General features: G+C 46.2%; 1 protein-coding gene across 4 annotated transcripts in view; it reads left to right on the forward strand.

Moving 5' to 3' along the window:
* Positions 1 to 21049, forward strand: part of LOC125739863 (PDZ domain-containing RING finger protein 4-like) — an 86511-nt gene that overhangs the window by 59228 nt on the left and 6234 nt on the right. For 2 of the 4 annotated variants that reach the window (XM_049010388.1, XM_049010396.1), the window contains 3 exons: positions 12640 to 12893; positions 14483 to 14585; positions 19286 to 19384. In XM_049010388.1, coding sequence (XP_048866345.1) covers positions 12640 to 12893; positions 14483 to 14585; positions 19286 to 19384 — 456 coding nt within the window. Of the gene's footprint in view, positions 1 to 9564; positions 10526 to 11710; positions 12242 to 12639; positions 12894 to 14482; positions 14586 to 19285; positions 19385 to 21049 lie in introns of those variants that run through there. The other 2 variants (XM_049010404.1, XM_049010410.1) reach the window with 2 other exon arrangements.

Consider the following 21049-nt stretch of genomic DNA (forward strand, 5'->3'; position numbering starts at 1 on the left):
ACATCTTTGTCAATCCCCATTTCTTAGGGTCTCATCCATACTGCTGCCAGAAGCTGCTGATGCGTGAAGCCTCATTTTGCGCAGGAAATCTTATCTCGTGTGGGTAGGTGGGATCTCCCATGCCGGTATCAGCAGCTGTATTTGAGGCCTTGTGTTTGTCATGAACATGGAGACCGTTTCTCTGGTAACATCAGGTTCCCCGGAATCCATTCAGGCCTCACTTAACCATGCAGGCTTCACCACACGGCTCATGTAGTTATGACCGTTGAGTTTGCTAAGCATTTTAGCCTCTGGGATGTTGCCCCCGCCATCCCCAGGAGCTGCTCTGTAGACTATTATGGGGCCAGATGAGCTTTTCTTGAGTTCCGGTGGTCAAAACGCCATGCCACTGTGAAGCAGATGCCCATATGACTGAGGATGGGGACCAGTTGACCCAGTTCTGGTGTTACATCAGCCTCATGTGGTGCACAGCTCCTGGCGAAAGTCAGTAAACAATGTAAATCACAAGGATGAGGAAGGGTTCCCTCATGAAGCAGGGGTGGCCAGTCACACCCCAGGCAGCTCACACGGCTGTGTCCCCGATAGTCAGCCTCAATGTGTTTGCTGGATTGAAAGTCAATAATTCTTTCAGTGGGGAAAATTATTATTTTAAATTAGCCTCTAGTTGAGAATTAGCCAACTCAGCAAATTAGGTGCACCTGTAAAAACCGTGTGACTCTTGTCTCAAATGATGGCTAAATGATTAATGCAGAGTGGTGATACTACAAACCAACCATGCAGGTCACTTATGCCATACCTGCCCATCACTAAAGTGGGGTTTTTATAGCTATTCCTCGATGTCAGTATTGAGTGCTTTTGATGGCCAAAAATCAAGTTGGCTGATGACCTGTGTAAGAAATATCAGCTTGCTATATAGCTGGAAGTCTGTTTACCAGTCTGCTCCATCAGAGAATGTGTCTTCTTCCTTGCTTAAGCATCTCCAAGTCCACTGTTACTGGATGCAGTGAGTCTTACTGCAGTGCTGTACCCATATAATGCAAGTTCAAGGGATTCATTTTTTATTTACAACCGATATTCCCAGTATTTCTGCTGAAGCTCTCTGCGTTTAGTACTCAGTGTTCAGTTCTTTGCTCCCAGAGAGCGATAGACGTTTGTGAGTTTTGAACCTGTAGTCACGGGCTGTGATTGTTAGCTGCCACACCACTGGCTGCTGCATACACGTAAAACTCAAAGCTATTACCGTTTCCAAGTTCTGCTGTCGTTTGGTCCCATAAAAAATTACACCCCTTCTCTTTGACTCGACTTTTTATGAAGATTTGCTGTGCAGTGTGTCATTGCCTCCCGAGGCTGGCTGTTTAATTGCATATAAAAAATAACAGCCCATAACGTAGGTCTCGACACGTCAGATAATAGGACCTGGAGTCAAACAGGAGGTGGCCATCAGTCAACCAGTCAGGTCATAAATCATAATCAAGATTAAGAGCTGCTTTGACGGCCTCTTGGTCCATGGAGACTCCTCCATTGGGCACACACACACTTCTCTCTGCTCAAACACCAAGGCCTGATTTGTACTCTCCAGCCATATAATTATTTATTTTTTTGGTGCCACACGCGATTAGAGGTTGACGGGTGGGACATGCCCACCCTGAAGGGCTGTTCTGGCCTCAGTTGATGATGATTCATGTCCGTTAGCTTATATTTGTCGTCTGGGGGTATTCCGCTCACTGTGTCGATGATGAGTGGCTTGTGGTAGCCCTTTACCTGCACCGCGCGCGCCAGGCCGGGAGAGCTCACCGCCCGCACGGGGACATCACTGAGTTCATTGAACAAAGTCCTTGGGTGAACTAGCCAAACCGGAATAGCAACCATTCGTTACCGAATGGCGGAAAGTTGATATGTACATGCGGCTCGTAAATAATGACTCTGCAAGGAGGTCAGAATCTCTCCTCGAAATGCCGTCTGCTTAAATGGACTGAGCCTGAAGCCACGATGCATCTTGTTCGAGTTTCCTATTTCAAAATATAATGTTTGGGGGCAAAGGGGCGGACTTTTTTTAACGCTTTCATTTTAGCATAGCTAGTCTCAGCCAGCACTGCTCCATGGCCCCATTTGTGACAGTAAGTCTCATTACCCCACAAAGACACATGCGTTAGTTCTCAGTTCATTATTCTGTCTGTACTCCAAAATGCAAAAACAGGTGTCAGGTTTCTACATTACATTATATGCAGTTTGTAAATTGTACAGTTTGTGAGCTTACAGGTGGTGCTATTGAGTGAACAGTAAATAATATGGCATAAGGAGGGTGCGCTGAGGATTCACAGTGAACTAACTTACTGTTTTTGCAGTCATTCAAGGCCAGCTAATGCCCCCAATATTAATGCAATCCTGACGTTTTGTCCTTGACTGACCAAGCTGCACTTTTTTCACCTGTGTTTTTGTCTTTTTAATCAGGACAGTGGCGAGCTGGGTTTCAGTCCCAGCCACTCATAAAATCTGCCCGGTCACTTTCTAATAAGCTTTTATCTTTACCGCACCAAGGCCAACAGAAACATATAGCAGGAGTTACTGTTTTAATTTTTTCTAATCTCTATGAGGAATCTCATGATATGAAACTATGAATTACAAAGATTTCCGATGTCATATCCTGACAGACCATGCTTTGTTGTTATTGCCAAAATGTTGTGATTTGCCACATGTCTGAAGTCCCCCTTCTCCCTGTGTTAGTTATTTCAGCTTTGTTTTGTCATTAATGTTAGGGGCCACCGGAGCTCCAGCTGCCTCTCTGTGGTGGAGCAGCTGTGTCTATGGTGAGCAGGTTCAGTCTTCTGGGGTTAGAAGCCGGATCTGACCACCAGCCATTGAGTTCTGCCAGGTATCTTTAATGGCTGCCTTATTCTGGGTGTTTCCTAATGTAACTACAGCACAGGAAAGGGTTGATTGTTCAGCTAAAACATGGAAATGCCCGGAAAAGCTGACAGATATTGAAATGCTTTGCATTTATTTCATTTAGCAGATGCTTTTAACCAAAGTGATACTCGAGTCCCTGCAAACAGTTGGGGTTAAGGGTCTCACTCAGGGGTCCAACAGTGAATTCACTCTGCGCACCGTGGGATTTGAACCGGCAACCTTCTGATTACAGAACCACACAGCACCCGCATGTGAATGATAGACAGACAGACTCTATCCAGAAGGAAATGTAGGTGTCCTGTACCTTATACACAGTTTACATACACATAGGCACACAGGCCTATGACATTCACACACACATACATACTGCAACAATACAAAGGAAAATAACAGGAGGGCAGTGTGCTATATAGGCCTGAACACTTAAGTCCCTCCCCTTGCATGTGACACTGAAGAACTATATGGCCCTAGGGACAAAGGACCTTCTGAGCCTGTCTGTTCTGCATGACAGAGACAGGAGCCTATCACTGAACATGCTCTTCTGTTTGGAGGAAGTGGTGTGCAGAGGGAGGCGGTCATTGTCCAGCATTGAGAGCAGTCTCCTCAGGGTCCTCCTACCTGCACCTGATGTCAGTGACTCCAGCTCCATGCCCACCACAGACCTAGCTTTTTCTCACCAGCCTGTCCAGTCGTCTCCTCTCCCTAGTGCAGCCTCCCCAACATACTATGAAGAGCATATGGAAGGAGGCCCTGGAGATGGGCCTCCTCAGTTCTTGTCCTCTGAGTAGTCAGAAAGCATTCTCGGGGCTTTGGTGGCACTGTCTGCCACAAACTTCTGTATCTTACCAAAGACCTAAGCAATCATCTGAAAGACTTGACTCCGTCAGACACACGCTCTCGCTCTCTCACTGTCTCGCGCTCTTTCTCCATCCTATCGCTTTCACATCCAGAATAATTCCTTCTGAGTGTCTGTAGCGGCTCAGAGCTGCCGTTGGAGATCCGAGCCCATTGTTCTGTTCGGTTCTGGCTGGTCTGTCTGGAGCTGCTTCTCGTCACTTTACCTGCGGTTTATTAGCCTTCTGTCAGGCACTTTATTTTCCCTGGCATGTAAGATGGGATACTAATTGCTCCTTTTTGCCAGAGAGAATGACTTTTAAACAGCTGCTTCAAGCTTAACGGTTTCCAATTATACAGAATATGTGCAATCAGGAAGATCTGCCCTAAGCTCCAGTTTCAATGTTGCAGCGCGGCATGGGGCAGGTAGGAAAAGGGTGACGGTCCGCTGGCGGCTCCATGACAAAAAAGGGGTTATGGACAAAAAGAAACACACTGGGGCAAGTACAAAATAAAAGTACCAGGAGGGCTCAGACAGGGAAAACAGGAACGAAATAAAAAATCCTAAAGTAACATCACAAGAAAACAGGGTAACACAGGGAGCAGGATTATGAAACAAGCAGCAACATGAATACACAGGGACTGACTCGGGTACTGAACACAGGCAGGCACTTAAATACACAGGAACACAAGGGAAAACAAGGAACGGGTGCAAAGCATAATCAAATTAACCCATCAATTGACTCAGGACAACAAGGAACAAGTGGGGCTGATTACAATTAAAGGTGCATGAAACTAAGGAACCTTAACATACAGCAAAACTGGGAACCAGGAGTCATAACACAGAGGGCTGAACACACGACACCAAACCCGTACACGCAGCGCATTGAGCCACGCAGGGGGGACAGGGACAGGGTGGAGCACAGGATGGCCAGCAACACCTGCTGGCCAAACGGGGAGGAGACACAAAGGGCAGGGTCAGATGGGATGGACCCAGATAGATTCAGAGGTTGTTCTTCATGCTGTGGTTGCTATAGATATGGGGGATGCCATAATCTCCTTCCTTTGCCTACACACTTCTCACTGTGTTCCTGAACAGTCTGGACTTGGTTGATACCATCCTGTGTTTAATCGTTGTGCTTTATTGCTGCTTAGTCCTGTCTGCTGCTGCCTCCAGCTGGTCGGATCACTGCTCTTCACAGAACTTTGCTAGCGTCTCTCATCTGATGTCAGGTACTCTGCTAATTTGAGCATCAGCATGCGTGTTACTGGCTGATTGCACCAAGGCACCATTTCTGCCATGTTTAAAATAAATCATGTGATGTTTTAGGTATTTTCAGTTACCCTGGCAAGACCCGCTTTGAGACTCTGCTGTAGCCAAATCTGCTGCTGCTGGGAATCTTACTTCGAGCTCCGACGCCATGCCACATATGGTGTATGTTTCCCGGAAGATTCCCAGCCCCTCTGTCCTTCGCTGAGTTATCTCTATCCCAGCCCTAACTGCCTGACACACAGATGTCTGTATTGCCTGTGCACTTAGGAATATGCGTCCTGCTAATGTTTTGTGAAAGGCAGATGATGTCTAATATCATGATGCACTGGTGCATTGAGGACTGTGTCATGATTTTTACTTGCTCTCTCGCTGCCATCATCCATATTCACGGTATATAACTCACAATGTTATATTTTATCATTTCTTCTGTTAAATATTGTAGTGGAGCAAAATCGGGCTTGTAACCACATCTTGAATCCAATTTGTAAGATTATCTGGCCCTGAACCATGCTCCAAAGCTTCAGTTAATTGGTTTGCCCATTGCTGCTGGCCGTCATATCAAACATAAAGACCGAAACACACAGGCAGTGTCTGACAGATGCTCTGAAACTCCTTTGCACTGTAATAGCATTTCTCTGGTGGTTGGACACTAGGTGATAATTTATGAAGTTGGAAAGCATGTTTTTGAAAGGGCTTTTCAATTGTGCACAGGAAATATATATATATATAATATATATATATATATATATATATATATATATATATATATATATATATATATATATATATATATATATATATATATATAATATATGGAATTGAAAATGCTCTCCTCTATGCGCTATGTGTATTTTGCTTTCCAGCTTGGCTTTGTGTTGCTGTTTTAGTTACCTGACAAAAACCCTTAAATTCATCTGTAATATTTTGATTGTAAGTATATTGTTGTTTACTTCGCTTCAGGTTTATGGACATGTATGTTGCAGCGATGAACGTTGCTTAACTCATAATATGAAGACTAACCCTAACCCTGCCCCTCTTTCGAACAAGCATCTGCCTTCAGATGATTCCTCAGCAATGTCTTTCTGGTGAAATGGCAGTTTAGCGCTTGCACCAACAACACTGCTGCCTGCTCGCTCACTCATTGGACACCCGCTAATGCCACTTTCCCATATGGGCGTGCATTGATTCCTCGGCATGGATTCCCATCTCTGCATGGAGTTAATCCTCTCCTGAGTGGATTCCTGTGTGAGATAATCCAAAGTGCTCATCTCACAGATTGAGGCAAAATGAGGAGGAGTTTGTCCCCCCCCTTCCCCCATTCCCTTCTGGGGGTGTTGCAATGAGGGTGTTGCAGATTTTTATTTGTTTAATTTTTATTTATTTGCAATGACAAGCTGTAAATTCTTGGTGATCTGAAGGTGAAAAACAATGCGAGGTGGAAGCTGTATGGCGACCCCAGTGTAGGAGTCGGTATCATAACTTGACAAATGTCCTGAGGCTGTATATCGGAGGAGCTTCATGCTTTAGGAGGTTAAAGGGTGCCTGTTTCTCGCCGGTGGAGATGTGGGATTTGTCACATTTCCCCGGTGGCTTGATATTTTTACAGCTCCTCCTTGTCTCTGCAGCTGACCTCTAAGCTCTGGGACTGAGTTAAACCTCCAGCGCTGACTGGCCAGTGATTGATGAACTCGGTCCACCTTCACCAAAGTACATGTCTTCTAAAAGGAGAAAGCTGCAGATCAGAGGTAGATGATCTGATCTGGGTAATGAGTTTTCTGTGCGGGCAGATTTTCTTAGCAAACTAGCAACATAATGAACTTTCTGGCTTCAGCAGTGCCTGAGGATTTACCTTTTTCACCTAGATATTAGACATTATTTTGGCCATTTAGCTGCCTATGCAAACATCTCTCCCCAGTTCACTCCCCAGGTCCTTTCTGGAATATTCATGCCTCCATTCACTCCTATTTATCGTCACATTATTTTCATTTACTTAGCAGGAACTTTTATTCAAAATTAGGGTTAAAGGGCCTTGCTTAGGGGCCACAGGTGATGTCACTTTGTCAGTCATGCAGTTTGAACTAGCGACCTTCTGATCACAGACGCAGTGTTCCGACCATCTGGGCCACACAGTGGCTCACACCTTCTTATTGCAGTCTTGCTCTATGCATGATCCAAAGCTGCCTTCATCAAATGTAAAAATGTAGATGCCAGCTGTGGATGCCGTACTGCTCTTTTCGGGGGTCTTTTTTGTCATCTTGACTATGCCAGAATGTGGAGGTATCTACAGGCTGGTAAGACCATTTTACTGTGTTACTGCGACTGATGTGATAGACTGGTAGGAGAGAGATGCGCTACATGGATCGCTGGAGAGCTTCTGCAAGGGCCAGACTCCATGCAGATTTGCACACTGTTGGCTGAGTGACGCGACTGTTTGTTTTGTAGAAGTGTGTTCAGTAAGTCCCTTAAAGAGCTGCCTCAGGACCAAAGCCTACAAGCGTGGGTTGTGTCCGTCTTGGGCTCCCCTGATTATCCCCCCTCCCCCCCCCACACACACACACACACACACACACACACACACACACACACACACACACAGACACGCACAGACACGCACACCTTCACCTGATCTACTAGCGATTTCCCTCCCATTTCATATCAATGCCAGCAGCTGCTGCGACTCGCAGCCCATCTCTGTGATGCCGCCTGTTCCCCCGCTCACAGCGGCTGGGCCGTATCGCCGCCGGCACGTACCACCTGTTTATTAGCGAGGAGGGCCCGAGGGGGCTGTGCCCGGTGGCTCTCAATGGCTCTCAATGGCTCACCCCCACGGAAGGCTGACCTACATGCCGTCCTTGCTCCTGCTTGTGTGTGACATGCCGCTCTGCTGTCCCGCAGCTTGCTTTAGCGTTCCCCGTTTCCTGCAGCCCGCACCTTTTCCCCAGCCGCTTCCGTCCGATCACAGCTTCGGTCACATGCACCCCTGTTAGGAAATGGTGATGAGGGGCACTCGTCCTCTCCAGCGCGGTCGACTCTGGCTTGCATTCCATTTTAAGATTTATTGGTGTAGTTCTGCTATTGCAATAAACAGCTCTTGGCTTTGTCAAGGGCAGCATGCTGGCTCACTGGGTAGTGCAGTCGCTTTACACTAGGATTCACAATTAGTCTCAACCATAGCCCAGTGTTTTCACCAGTGTTACATAAGGGGCCAGTTTAGTTTTACGGATGCATGAAATTGCAGCTTTATGTTTTAAATTAGTTTTGCTTGAATGTTTTCAGTTATTTTAAGAATAACTTATTTTTGAAAGTAAATAATATTAAAATAAATATAAATATTCTTTCAGCGGCTTCCCATAGCCTGGGGCCTGTACTACGAAGTGGGATTACTGGCTTAACTTGTCAGATTTAAGGGAGTCTGGGCAAAATGTAAGTGAATGAATATGAAGTCCATTTAAACTGTGGCACCTTAAATCCGACAAGTTACCCCGATAAGCCAGTAACCCCGCATCGTAGCACAGGCCACTGGCCTGTTTCCTGTTGATTCACGCTTTTGTGAGACACTGTCTTATGTTTCCTAGCCCTTTATCTTGTGCCCTCTTTGAAAATCATGCTAGTGATCGGTCCTAAAATGAAATGCTTAAAGCACACAAACACGTTACGCTGTGAATCGTGTGTAGGCACAGTCTACTTGCTGAAATCCGCAGATGAAGACTGGTGGTGGCATCACAGAAGCTATATATTCAGGGGTATATTTCTTTTAATTTTATTTTAATTTATTTAAATTTAGCTAAAATTCAGACTAAAATTACCCTGAAAACTATGAAGGTGTTTATATTTTTTATTTTTATCGTATTGATTTTATGTCAGGATAATGTTTTTTATTGGTTGGAAACGTGTATATTAATATAATGAAGTCACTTTTGGCCAGATTTAATTGTTTTGCTTCACGATGTTTTTTTATTGACAGTTTTGAGGTTTGGAAGCTAGCAGCAGTACTGCAGACGGATCGGGGAGGGGGCAGGACAGCCTAACGGAATCTAAAAAGGGAGACCTCTTGCAAGGGGGGGAATATTTTTGTAGGTCGGCCGGACACCTTCGGGTCTGGGGGTTCAGATCCTGCTGTGTGTGTGGAGTTTGCTAGTTCTCCCCAAGGCCATGGAGACATGCGCTTAGTCTAACTGGCATCTCTGAGCTGCTCATAGCCCGTGAGTGTTTTTGTGCCCTCTGCTGGACTGGCATCTTACCCACGGTGCCCCCACCTTCTGCCCTCTGCAGATTCCAATGGGCAGTGGGACACAATTTGTTTATTCTGCTTTGTTTATTGTGGTAGATTAACCTTGAAGGGCGCATTGCGGTCCATGTCATTTATGAGTAGCTAAAACAGGAGTAAGCTGTGGCCTCCGCCAGATTATAAACAAAAACATTCAATTAGTGCACGTTTTAATGCTCAGAGGCTGTAAAACCACATACATGGTTAATCCTGCACCATGAAGAAGTTAATGGTGTATTAGACCCTATTGCCCAGACTTGATTGCACCGCAGTCATCTCCACTTACGGAGGGACGTAAATCACCTGCAGGCGATTATAAATCAGCGGCTGAATGCGCTGCTGGCCCAGCTCTCTGCTGTGTGTGTGTCTGTTTCTGCCCGCTTCACTTCGGGTAGAATTCAAGTAAATTTCAATGTGATGAGTCTCCACTCTAGTCCAATCGATGCAGCCTGTCAAGTCAATAGCACCCGTAGTATGTTAATGGACTGACCAGAGTCCCCATACAGCATTATTGCAGAACGCCCACAGTCAGTGGCCACATGGATGAGACCACTTCCTGAGCCGTGCACGAAAGGCAGAAGGCGTTTTCCTTTTCTTCTGTGGATGAAGCAGGTTGACAGCACAGACGCCAGTGGCCTCTATGCTCAGCAAACAGCCAGCGGATGGACAGGAGCCCGGCCCCCTCTGGGCCGTCTCCAAAGTATACAGCAACTCTTCTGGCGATCGCCTGCTGCAAACAAAGCCGGGGGAGAGGAGACAGATTGTCAGGAGTGGATAGACTGACTGTTGCTGGCCTAAATATTTATGTTACCTGTGTTTGCTCACTGTACCCAATATGGTCAGTATTTGTGTACCTGTGAGCGTCTGTGAGCCCAATAGCGATACACCTACAAGGACTTCACACTAATGACGGGCATCAGGTCACGGAGATTCTGGAGACACAGAGTCTGCGTGAATGTTACAGTTCTGCATGAGCACGGGTTGGGGGGAATATAAGAGGAATCAGGGTCAGAGGTATGAGACAGTAGGGTGACCAGAAGCGGGACCTGTTCCAGTACACATTGGCACGGGAGACGGCGAGGAGGGCGGCCAGCAGGTGGAGCAGGGATGGATGCAGCCTGTATGACGTTCTCTGTCTTAATGACGCAGTCGGTTCCAGTCTGGGTCGGTCGGTGCCAGTTGGTGCCGCCCGGCGTCTGTGCATCTGCGCCATCAACCCCATGACTGTATGCTGCTGAGAGCAGGTTAAGGCATTGATTTTGAGTGAATGCATTTATTGGTCTATCCTTTTACTCTACCAGGTGAAATCATGCTAGTCTGTGACCCATAGCTTCTGGTCAAGACCAAATCTGAGGAGCCCTGCGCTACGTCCATCTGGCGGACATTAATTTGTGGGTCATGTGGAACTGCCAACAGCCTGCACATGCCCCAGCCATGGTCCTAAGCGCCTATCTTAGCGTCGGTCTACTAGCGAGCGCCCGTCTTAGCCTCGGTCTGCTAGCGAGCGCCCGTCTTAGCGTCGGTCTGCTAGCGAGCGCCCGTCTTAGCGTCGGTCTGCTAGCGAGCGCCCGTCTTAGCGTCGGTCTGCTAGCGAGCGCCCGTCTTGGCGTCGGTCTGCTAGCGTGCGCCCGTCTTGGCGTCGGTCTGCTAGCGTGCGCCCGTCTTGGCGTCGGTCTGCTAGCGTGCGCCCGTCTTGGCGTCGGTCTGCTAGCGTGCGCCCGTCTTGGCGTCGGTCTGCTAGCGAGCGCCCGTCTTAGCGTCGGTCTACTAGCGAGCGCCCGTCTTAGCGTCGGTCTACTAGCGAGCGCCCGTCTTAGCGTCGGTCTACTAGCGAGCGCCCGTCTTAGCGTCGGTCTACTAGCGAGCGCCCGTCTTAGCGTCGGTCTACTAGCGAGCGCCCGTCTTAGCGTCGGTCTACTAGCGTGCGCCCGTCTTAGCCTCGGTCTACTAGCGAGTGCCCGTCTTAGCGTCAGTCTACCAGCCCATTATTCATGGCAGGCTCTTTATTCCAGATGGTGCTGGTTTGGACTCTTCTCCCACTCCATGTTTCTTATAAGCCTTTGTTTTCTGAGAGCGTCTTCAGCTGTGGACAGGCTCCTTTATCAGATCCAGCTTCTTTGTTTCCAATCTCTCTGTGTCAGGATTGGGTTCTGCAGACAAGAGACATAGCACAGGAGGGTCAGTGTATTTAACTTTAGATTTCTGTTTGCTGAAAGGAGTTCAGAGTAATGACCAATTAGCTTAGTCTAATAATGTTTAGTACAAAAATGGTGATGGCAAGACCCTCCATCTAATTCAGCCATGATCAAGAGACTTCAATAATCTATGATCTTTTTTTTTTGATCTGCAATTTCTACATTTATAGGCTTGTTTTCCCTGTTTTTTGTCTTTAAAGGGCTTAGAGAATCTCTTTAATTTTTCAGTTTTTGCTTTTCCCCTTTAAGATGTTCCGTCAGGGTCCAGCCACAGACGGTGCTCAGAGAGCCCCAGTGTAGGAAGTCTGCTCACGTGTCTGTTTGCTTGTTTCTGTGGCACCTGCTCTATTTGTCGCTTCCCCGCCACGGCGTGCTGCCGGTGCTCCGGACGGCGCCCCTGGCTGGTGATTAATGCGACATCCCTCTCGCAAAGGTCACCTTTACACCTGAGCACAGGGAATTAGCGCTTATTTATTGCTGGACGCCTGCCCTGAAAGATCCCGGCGTGGATCTGGATGACCTATCTGCCCGTTCCTTCAGGACCAGCCGTGATTGCCCTGCAATTGCCAGGCAACGCACTGGCAGGGGATGCCTATGGCAGCTTACGAGTCTCCAGTATCTTCCTTAGGAACCGACAGCCAATGGGATTCTTTCCAGTAGCTCCATGTGCGAGTGCTTTCCTGTTAACATTTAGCAGTAGTTGCTGGTAATCCTTGAGTAGTTGCTGGTAATCCTTGATATTCTGCAGATGGAATCTCAGCACTCGTAAGAACTTGTACTAAGAATTGTAACTGCATTTTGTTACATTCTGAATGTACTGTCCTTAACATTGCTTTCACAATTTCAATCTTCATTCTTCCTTCAGTTTCTTTCTGGTCAAACATGCACTTAGCTGCACAGTGATTTGTTCCCATGGCACCATTCGCTCACTAATGCACAGCTGAAATAAACAATGCAGTCACTCAAATGACAATCAAACACAAATACAGACGACCTACCTGCAAAGCAACACATAATCACACTCGCATACCAACATTCACACATCAGTTCTGATTGTGCATTTAAAGAATATTCAAAGATCTCAGTTCTCCATTGGTTTTTTGCATTTAGCTACAGTTTAATAATCCTTGTATGTTGATATGATGTGTGATTTCTCCACAAAGGTGAATGGGAAGGACCTCTCCAAGGGCAGTCATGATGAGTCCGCGGAGATGTTCCACTCTGCCAAGGACCCCATCGTGGTCCAGGTGCTACGCCGGAGTCCCATCGCCAGGGGCAATGGCACCTCTCAGGAAGTCCACGTGGTGGACGTGTGCACGCAGACAGACATCACATTCGAGCACATCATGGCCCTGGCCAAGCTGCGACCTCTGACCCCGCCGGTGCCTGACATCTGTCCCTTCCTGCTCTCTGACAGGTATGGAGTGTGTGCAGGAGCAGGCTGAAGAAGCTCAGGAAAAAAGGCTGGGGAAGTAGGTTTAGGATTCAGGCTGGGGAAGCTGGCTCGGGAAACAGGCTAAGGAAGAAGCCTGAGGAAGCTGGCTCAGGAAACAGGTTAAGGAAGCAGGCTGTGGAAATGGGATCAGGAGACAAGCTGAGAAAGCAGGCTCAGGAAGCAGGCTCGGAAAATGGACTGAGGAGGCAGGCTGCAGAAGTAGGATCAGGAAACTGAGGAAGCTAGCTCAGGCAAAAGGCCGGGGAAACGGGCTGGGGAAGCAGGCTCAGGAAGCAGGCTCAGGAAGCAGGCTGGGGAAGCAGGCTGAGGAAGCAGGCTGAGGAAGCAGGCTGGGGAAACCGGTTCCATCAAAACCAAAACTAGAATTTCTTACAACTCAGCAAATCAATACAAGAGCTCATTGGATAGAATATTTGTCATCTTTCTTACTGATATATATGATTAATTATAGAAAAACAAGGATCATCCTGTGCAAAAAAACTATTCTTAGCTATTCAGCTATTCTAAATTTATATGTTGATTTATGAGGGCATGAATTACAAATTAAATTGTGTTCTTTCAGACATAAGTACCCGTGTGTCAAGATGCATATTAACCCTTTCATTTTCGATAGACTTGAAGTAGCAGAATAGGGAATTAGGCTCAGGATAAAAGACTGGGGAAGTAGGGGAAGTGCCAAGCGAATGATTGGCAGATTTTACTGATTTTGCTTTTTAGCCCTTATCTCAAGAAAAACCATAAAATTTGTGTTTTCCATTTCATATTGGGGAGAGTTAAAATGCAGGATGAGGCACGAAACACTCGCCCTCGCTGACATTTACTGTGACAGTGTTATCATCCTAATGGCTTCTTTTGCTTAAACCTCTTCTTCAAATGATTTTGCAAATTTATTCATTGGCCGTGGAATTTTCTCTGCTAATTAAGTACGGGATCTAATGAGTTTTCGTTTAAATTTTGGACCCAATGTCATCACAAACGTATATGGGTCTTATTTTGCAGATGTTTTGCTCTTGTTTTTTGCAAAACTGCTTTGTGTTTTAATTTTTATTTTTATCTTGGGTCCTGAATCATCTGCTGAGATTCTCTTCCAGGGGTCTCTTGAGGTGTTCTTCTGAGATCAAAAACCTTTGTTTGATGGTATGGAGATAACTTCTCTTTTTAGCTGTCGAACATGCTGGAGAATTCCCCTCTGGATGTTAAATTTATAAAAAGCAGATGAGATTAAATAAGAAGCTAACAGCGTGTGTGAGGCTGGAGTAATTAATTAGAACAAAGGCTTTTCTCAGACGCCCTGTTTTGAAGCAGCCAGCTTTACGGGGAGTTTACTTTTGTTTCTTCTCCTTGAAGACCAAGCAGCGTAAGGTAAACTTGCTTTTTGTGTGCATCTTTGCTGGTTCACATCTCAGACAATGAAGCTGCTGTACCCTTGAGAAAAGGACTTTCCACTTGGCATCCATAAATTTGTAGGATACCTGCATGGCTTTTGAAGAAAAAAAGCACAAAATAAATCAACTCTGAGATAATGTGATGTGTCCCATTGTCCGTCTCAGCTGCCACTCCCTTCACACAATGGACCGTGAGTGCTACGGCAGCCCAGACTACCTCTCCAACATGGTGCCCGATGGGGAGAGAGCAGAGGAATTTGAGTATGAGGTAAGACCTCATTCTTCTTTTCATTCTGTGGCTAACTTCGGAATCCCCTAGTTCACCTTCAGCCCTCACGGTGCCATTTTCCAGTCCACTGTGGTGACAGCATATGGTCAAAATGACAAGGAGGTGCCTTTCCGGTTTCTGGGGCCCCCAGATGACCCAGCAATCCGTTATCATCTTCACCTTTAATGAATTCATGCTTGGGTCACAGCAAGGTTCCACATTAGCTTGAATGAGACGGATTGGTTGAATAACTGGGTCACCCTGCAAGCTTTTTGTAGTTCAAGCAAAAATGATCATTGCCTCTTGAATGGAGGTTGATTCACGAGCGATTCGTATAACCCTCCGGAACTATTTGAGGGGCTCCGCCTCCAGGGATCGTGGCAAACACTCCAAAGACCACACATCCCAGTGAGTAAGTCGCTAAGACAGCCTGAGATCACAGGGATCCCTTCCAGCATCCTGCTGCAGATATAAGGGATCATCTCCACCACACAGCTCAGGCCTGGCTTTTAATACCTCCTACTTGCATTCTCTCCATCTCACAGGACGAACAAACGGTGGCAGCCCACAGAACGTATTTCATATACATTTTCTTTCCATAATCCTGAATTGTGTTTTTTTTCCCCTCCAAAGATATAATTCATATATTCATGTGTGTTGCCAAACTATGTTAATTCTAAGCAAATATCAGTGAAGTTTATTTTCCAGACCTCATTTAATTTAATAAATTCTATTTTACATTTTTTTATTGTGTTGTTTTATTATGAAAAGTCCATAACTGAAGGTTGAACTTTTGCTTTACCTTTTATACCTCCATCAAAGTATTCTTTCATCTTCCAGAAAGAAAAGTCATAAAGTGAACATAGGAATAAATGTTTTCCTATTAAACAGGAGGCCTTAATAACCTACATCCATTAGACACAGAGAGTAATACTGTTAATGTTAATTATTGCTTCAGTGGGATAATTTGCCAGAGAACGTTGGTGAGAACCGACCAGAAAAGGAAAATGTGAAGCGAAGAGGCTCTGACATTAAAGCCTGGAGTTATTCTGAGAAGCCAACCTCATCTGCAGGTCCTCATGCTCTGTTTACAGACTGGCCACCTAAGCGGTGTCCTGTGCTATTCAGCTTAATGCTATGCTGTGCAAATTAGTACGATTTACTGGCGAGTCAACACTGTTGTGCAATCACAGGACAAATAGAAAGACTGAGTAATTCATAAGGAGGGACTTTTGATCGTGAATAAATCTTGGTAACTCAAAGGCTGGTGATGGATAATGCTTTGGCCTGGCTGTGCGTTTGCTCGTTGGGCCCCTAGCTGTGCGTTTGCTCGTTGAGCCCCTAGCTGTTTGTTTGCTCGTTGGGCCCCTAGCTGTGCATTTGCTCATTCGGTCTGGCTGTGCGTTTGCTCGTTGGGCTCCTAGCTGTGCGTTTGCTCGTTGGGCCCCTAGCTGTGTGTTTGCTCGTTGGGCCCCTAGCTGTGCGTTTGCTCATTGGGCCCCTAGCTGTGCGTTTGCTCGTTGGGCCCCTAGCTGTGCGTTTGCTCGTTGGGCCCCTAGCTGTTCGTTTGCTCGTTGGGCCCCTAGCTGTTCGTTTGCTCGTTGGGCCCCTAGCTGTGCGTTTGCTCGTTGGGCCCCTAGCTGTGCGTTTGCTCATTCGGTCTGGCTGTGCGTTTGCTCGTTGGGCCCCTAGCTGTGCGTTTGCTCGTTGGGCCCCTAGCCGTGCGTTTGCTCGTTGGGCCCCTGGCCGTGCGTTTGCTCGTTGGGCCCCTGGCTGTGCTTTGCTCGGTCGCCCCCTGGCTGTGCGTTTGCTCGTTGGGCCCCTGGCTGTGCGTTTGCTCGGTCGCCCCCTGGCTGTGCGTTTGCTCGGTTGGCCCCTAGCTGTGCGATTGCCCGTTCGGCCTGGCAAGTGCTCTGGGCCATTTGTCCTCCAGTCAGCAGCCATGGTGAGAACAGCCTCTACCAACCTCGTGATTTTTTTTTATCACCATAGACACTCAAACTGGCCAAGTATACTAAACCCGAATCTTCTAGTCTGGTTTCTTTTAGCCAAGGATTTTTTCTTTTCTACTTTTGAATATCTATGCCGGATGGTCTTTTGTTTAGTAGGACCTGGTTTTACTCATTTAACTGATTCAACCAGTGTCTCCATACAATTGGGACAGCTGGGTGGTGATAGTGGCATTTGAGTATAACTTCTTGAGAAAATGTGTGGCAAATAAACCAGCAGGTGGCGCTGTATTGATCAGAAATAAATAGTTTTGCAGCATTTCTTGCTATTTGTTATGAGCGGCCCTGAATGGTGACACTCGCAGCACAGCTGCACCACAGTAACCACCCACCCCACAGTCGTGCCAGCGGACCCCAGGAGCCGCTGTTTTGGTTTCTTAAACTCAAAGGCCTGATTATTATGACTGTATGTGCTGCAAGCCAAAAATGCGCTTTAATCCGCTGTAATCACAAGACCTCAGACGCTAATTTAGCACGGGCCTCTCCCGGCGGTCTTTTCGGCGGCCAGGGAAACCTGATGGGTAAAACCAGGGAGATTGAGATGTGCATCCCTACTAAAGCATCCTGGACGGGGCCAGCAGGATGCATCGAGCACTGTGGCCTCCCCAAAAAGGCTAGCATACATGATTAATTAGCTCACTCGCGGGCATTTGCCTGCGTGACGTTCACTAATTCCTTAAAGGACAACTCAATTGAAATGTAGCTTTCCGCGACGGTCATGCCTCACGTTTCAGACAAACAGGAGCACGACGCACCCCTGTGTCCCTGACCGGAGACGAACGTGACACATGTTACCGGTGGTTTTTCCTAGATTTCAGAAGCAGCCATTACTTTTCTGTCATGGTCGTACCTTATGTTTCCGTTTAGTCTTATCACCCTTTGCAGGCGTACAGGTACTTTGATCATATATTTTTATCATTATATGTTACATGTATAAATGATACAACCTGCCAGCCACAGGAGACTTGACACAGTGTTGAACCCTGAGGCCACATGCTAGTCGGTTATGGCAAGTTGGGGTTATATTTAAAATTAGGTGATCAGTATTGACTTCGCAGTGTACAACAATGAAATGTGTCCTCTGCATTTAACCCATATGTGACATCATGACATAGCAGGGGACTCAGCACCCAGGGAGCAGGGCTTGGGGGCGGTACCTTGTCCAGGGTACCTCAGTGGTGCCTTGCTGGTTGGGGATTCGAACCAGCAATCTTTCAATTAAAAGTGCACTTCCTTAACAATTAGGCCAACACTGCTCCTAGTTTTGGGAGGACATCCAAAAAGAGAGTGAAGCAAAGCAAATTCCTTCTGTTACATACCACGTTTTCACACCCTGCTGGAGAATCCTGCAGCCAGACATTAATTTTGAGGAGGGGCTCCAACAAATTTCCAGGGGACTTCAAACCCATTAATTTCACTGCCTGCTGCTGGCTTTGCAAGCGAAGCCATGTGTCCACTTGGGCCATTTTACCCACGTCGTCCATGATGCTCTTTCAGTGATACATCCTCCCTGCGGATTCCCTTGTATACCTGTAAAGTAGCCTTCAGCATGAGGAAACCACCTTCACCTCTCGAGTAATTTGGATAAAACTCTGGGTCTCATCTTTGCTAAGTGATGGGTGCTTCATCATCCGTCATTCTCAGATGGATCTGGAGTGCGAGCTTTTCGCTTTGCACATCTGCTTCTGAGGTACGACAGGGAACATCCAAACAAACATCTCCCCATTTCTGAAACAGCCACTGGATGTCGGTAGTGGAAAGCCTCTGCCTTAAGCTGGAAGCCCTACACATTTTTCATGGACTGACTTGAATGTTCAACTAAAGTAGCTGTCAAAAAACAAATGACCTCTAGGATCTTCCTTTGCTTGGTTTCCTCACTATTGAGTTGGGTCAGGTCCTATACATTTCCTGGCCTCCACTTGCTTCATTATTTTGGTAAACTACAGGCACTGCGGTTTAATTATTTAGACAGATGATGCAAATCGGAGTTCACCAGTCCCTTGGCTCCTTTTATCCTTGTGTATGGTGCTTTCAAAGTGCAGCAGTTGTTTTGTCAGAATGCTTTTTCGCACAAATTAAAATCCGCCTGGACACATGTGGGTGCAATCAAAGATGTTTATTCCATGAGGTCCAGATCGCCCTTATTTTATATTAATGTTATCTCTCATGAAGCCTTGGCGGATTCTTTATGCAGCTCTATTTTAAAAATATCACTTTGCCCTGAATAAAATAACAATTTGATGCTTGTTAATCTGAAATCTAAGGCAGTTGTGATGGGTGTTTGGACCCATGGAGGATTTCGAGGTAAAACTAAGATTGTGGTTTCTTTCATCAGTCTTGGAGAACATGATAAATATTTTACGTGCACCATGACTGCTGGCTGCAGAAGTGGTGAAAGAAAGACTTACATACACAATAATATTCTAACTCCAAACTGTTATTCTCAGCCTCATAATGAGTTTCAAATGATGAATTAAAGTTCATATTTGTCTTGAAGGTATTCCAGAAGATTTAATAATGCAAGCATTGTAATAAGTAACCCTAGTGCAGCGTTTTGGTTGGTTAGCATGAGGGCAGCAGTCAGCATTGACATGTGTCTCGTGCATCTCATTGGCACCCTTGCAGTGATTCCTTCACCTCCTGCTTTGTGTTTACCGGTCCTCCTCTTCCCTTACGGCCTCACCTCTACAGGAAGTGGAGCTCTGCCGGCTGAACAGCCAGGAGAAGCTGGGCTTGACGCTCTGTTATCGGACCGATGACGAGGACGATGTGGCCATCTACGTTAGCGAGGTGAGTACCTGTCAGGGGCATCCTGCTGGTTTTGCAGTCGAATCATATATATTTAAGCAGTTAGCAGAGTAGCCTGATCAGTATGATCAGTATATTGTGTGCAGGTTCAGTTCTGCAGAAGGCTGTGGTGCTTTTCGCCATCAAGAAAGGTACTTGTACTTCATTATGATTCATTTCGCAAAGTAGCATTGAACTCATGGTCCAGAGAATCCAAAACTGATTAGGATGCTTCCGGTTGGCGCTGATGAAACCACAACAAACTAGCTTTTATTTTGAAATAACTAGTGACAGAGATTAGTCTGGTAAGGGATTACTGCAGGTGTTAACTTTTATCATGACTGCATACCCAAACACTTCTCCTTTGCAGACTGAAATTCAAGTCCATGATGTATCATGAAATATTCTCCTCCATATTTAAATTGTGGGTTTTAATTAGGTCTCTCTGACACCTTTCTCGTTTCTTACAAAGTGTAAAATGGCAACGTTCCTTATTACCGGTATTCGCACTAACATTCCTGACGGCACAACACATGTACACAAACAGATATGCAGACGATTTTCGCAATAACAGGTCGCCGACGTCGCTGTCTGGGCGCTCGGCGGCAGAGTGGTGCTCCTGCTGGGAATCGCTGTCTTCCCAGCTGTCCCGCTATAGCGGCGGATAGCATCAGGCTTTCAAAACAAACCCACCGCGATATTTATAGACAGCCGATCAAAGGGAATGTTAGCTGTCTCTCATTATAGGTGCGTCTTTTATATTTCTGCTCGCGAGAAACTGTCGTTTTATTTCTCCCCATTGTTTCTGCTCTGGTTGTTGTGGAATATGCATTTGCAGTTTGATTTGTTAATACCGTGTTAATATTCAGTGTGAATAACATAAGATATCATTATGATTTGCAGCTTAAACCTGGTAACGCTTTCTAAATATATTTATTTATGTGATTATTTGGAAGATATTTATGGATTAATCCGTGTTTACTTCCAATATATAAATGTGTGAACATAAGTGTGCGTGTGTGTGTGTATAGACACACACACACACATTTATACATATATGCTTATTATTGGTTATATGTTGAATGCAATCCTTTCTGTAGCATAATCGCAAAAGCAGAATTCACAGGAAAAAATATACATTCTGTACATATGCAGCAAATGCAAAATGGAATGAGCATAAATCCATTTCTCACAGAGAATCACGATGAAAGTGTCTCCCCTCTCCACCCATTTCAGAGACGTGTCTCGTCTTAGGGAAACTTATTTTGTTGGCAGATTTGTAGCGCTCGTACCCTCTGGGAACAGTGATTTTTCTGCCACGTGTTGGCAACACACAGAAAGCGCCATCAAGCCTCCGCGACACAGATTTGTTTGAAGTCGTCTCAGGCCCGCGAGGTACAATCGGCTGAACATGTAAGGAATTTTAAACGTGGGCTGTCGCCGGTAACTGACAGCCCGTTGGTATCCGCTCTGCTAAGGACACAAACACCAGGCGGTACGATGAATTAATTATGCGCTGTGAAAGATGGCAGTAGCTAAATACCGGGGATTTTATGGAAATAGCGTTTGGGATGGAGTGGGACGTCCGTCTCCGGGATTTGCTGCAGATGTTGCGTTATCTCGACGGCTTCAGCAGCTCTCCTGTCGCAGTGAGCAGGCACCTCCGCG

The sequence above is a fragment of the Brienomyrus brachyistius genome, chromosome 1 (genome assembly GCF_023856365.1).
Source record: "Brienomyrus brachyistius isolate T26 chromosome 1, BBRACH_0.4, whole genome shotgun sequence".
Taxonomy (NCBI): Eukaryota; Metazoa; Chordata; class Actinopteri; order Osteoglossiformes; family Mormyridae; genus Brienomyrus; species Brienomyrus brachyistius.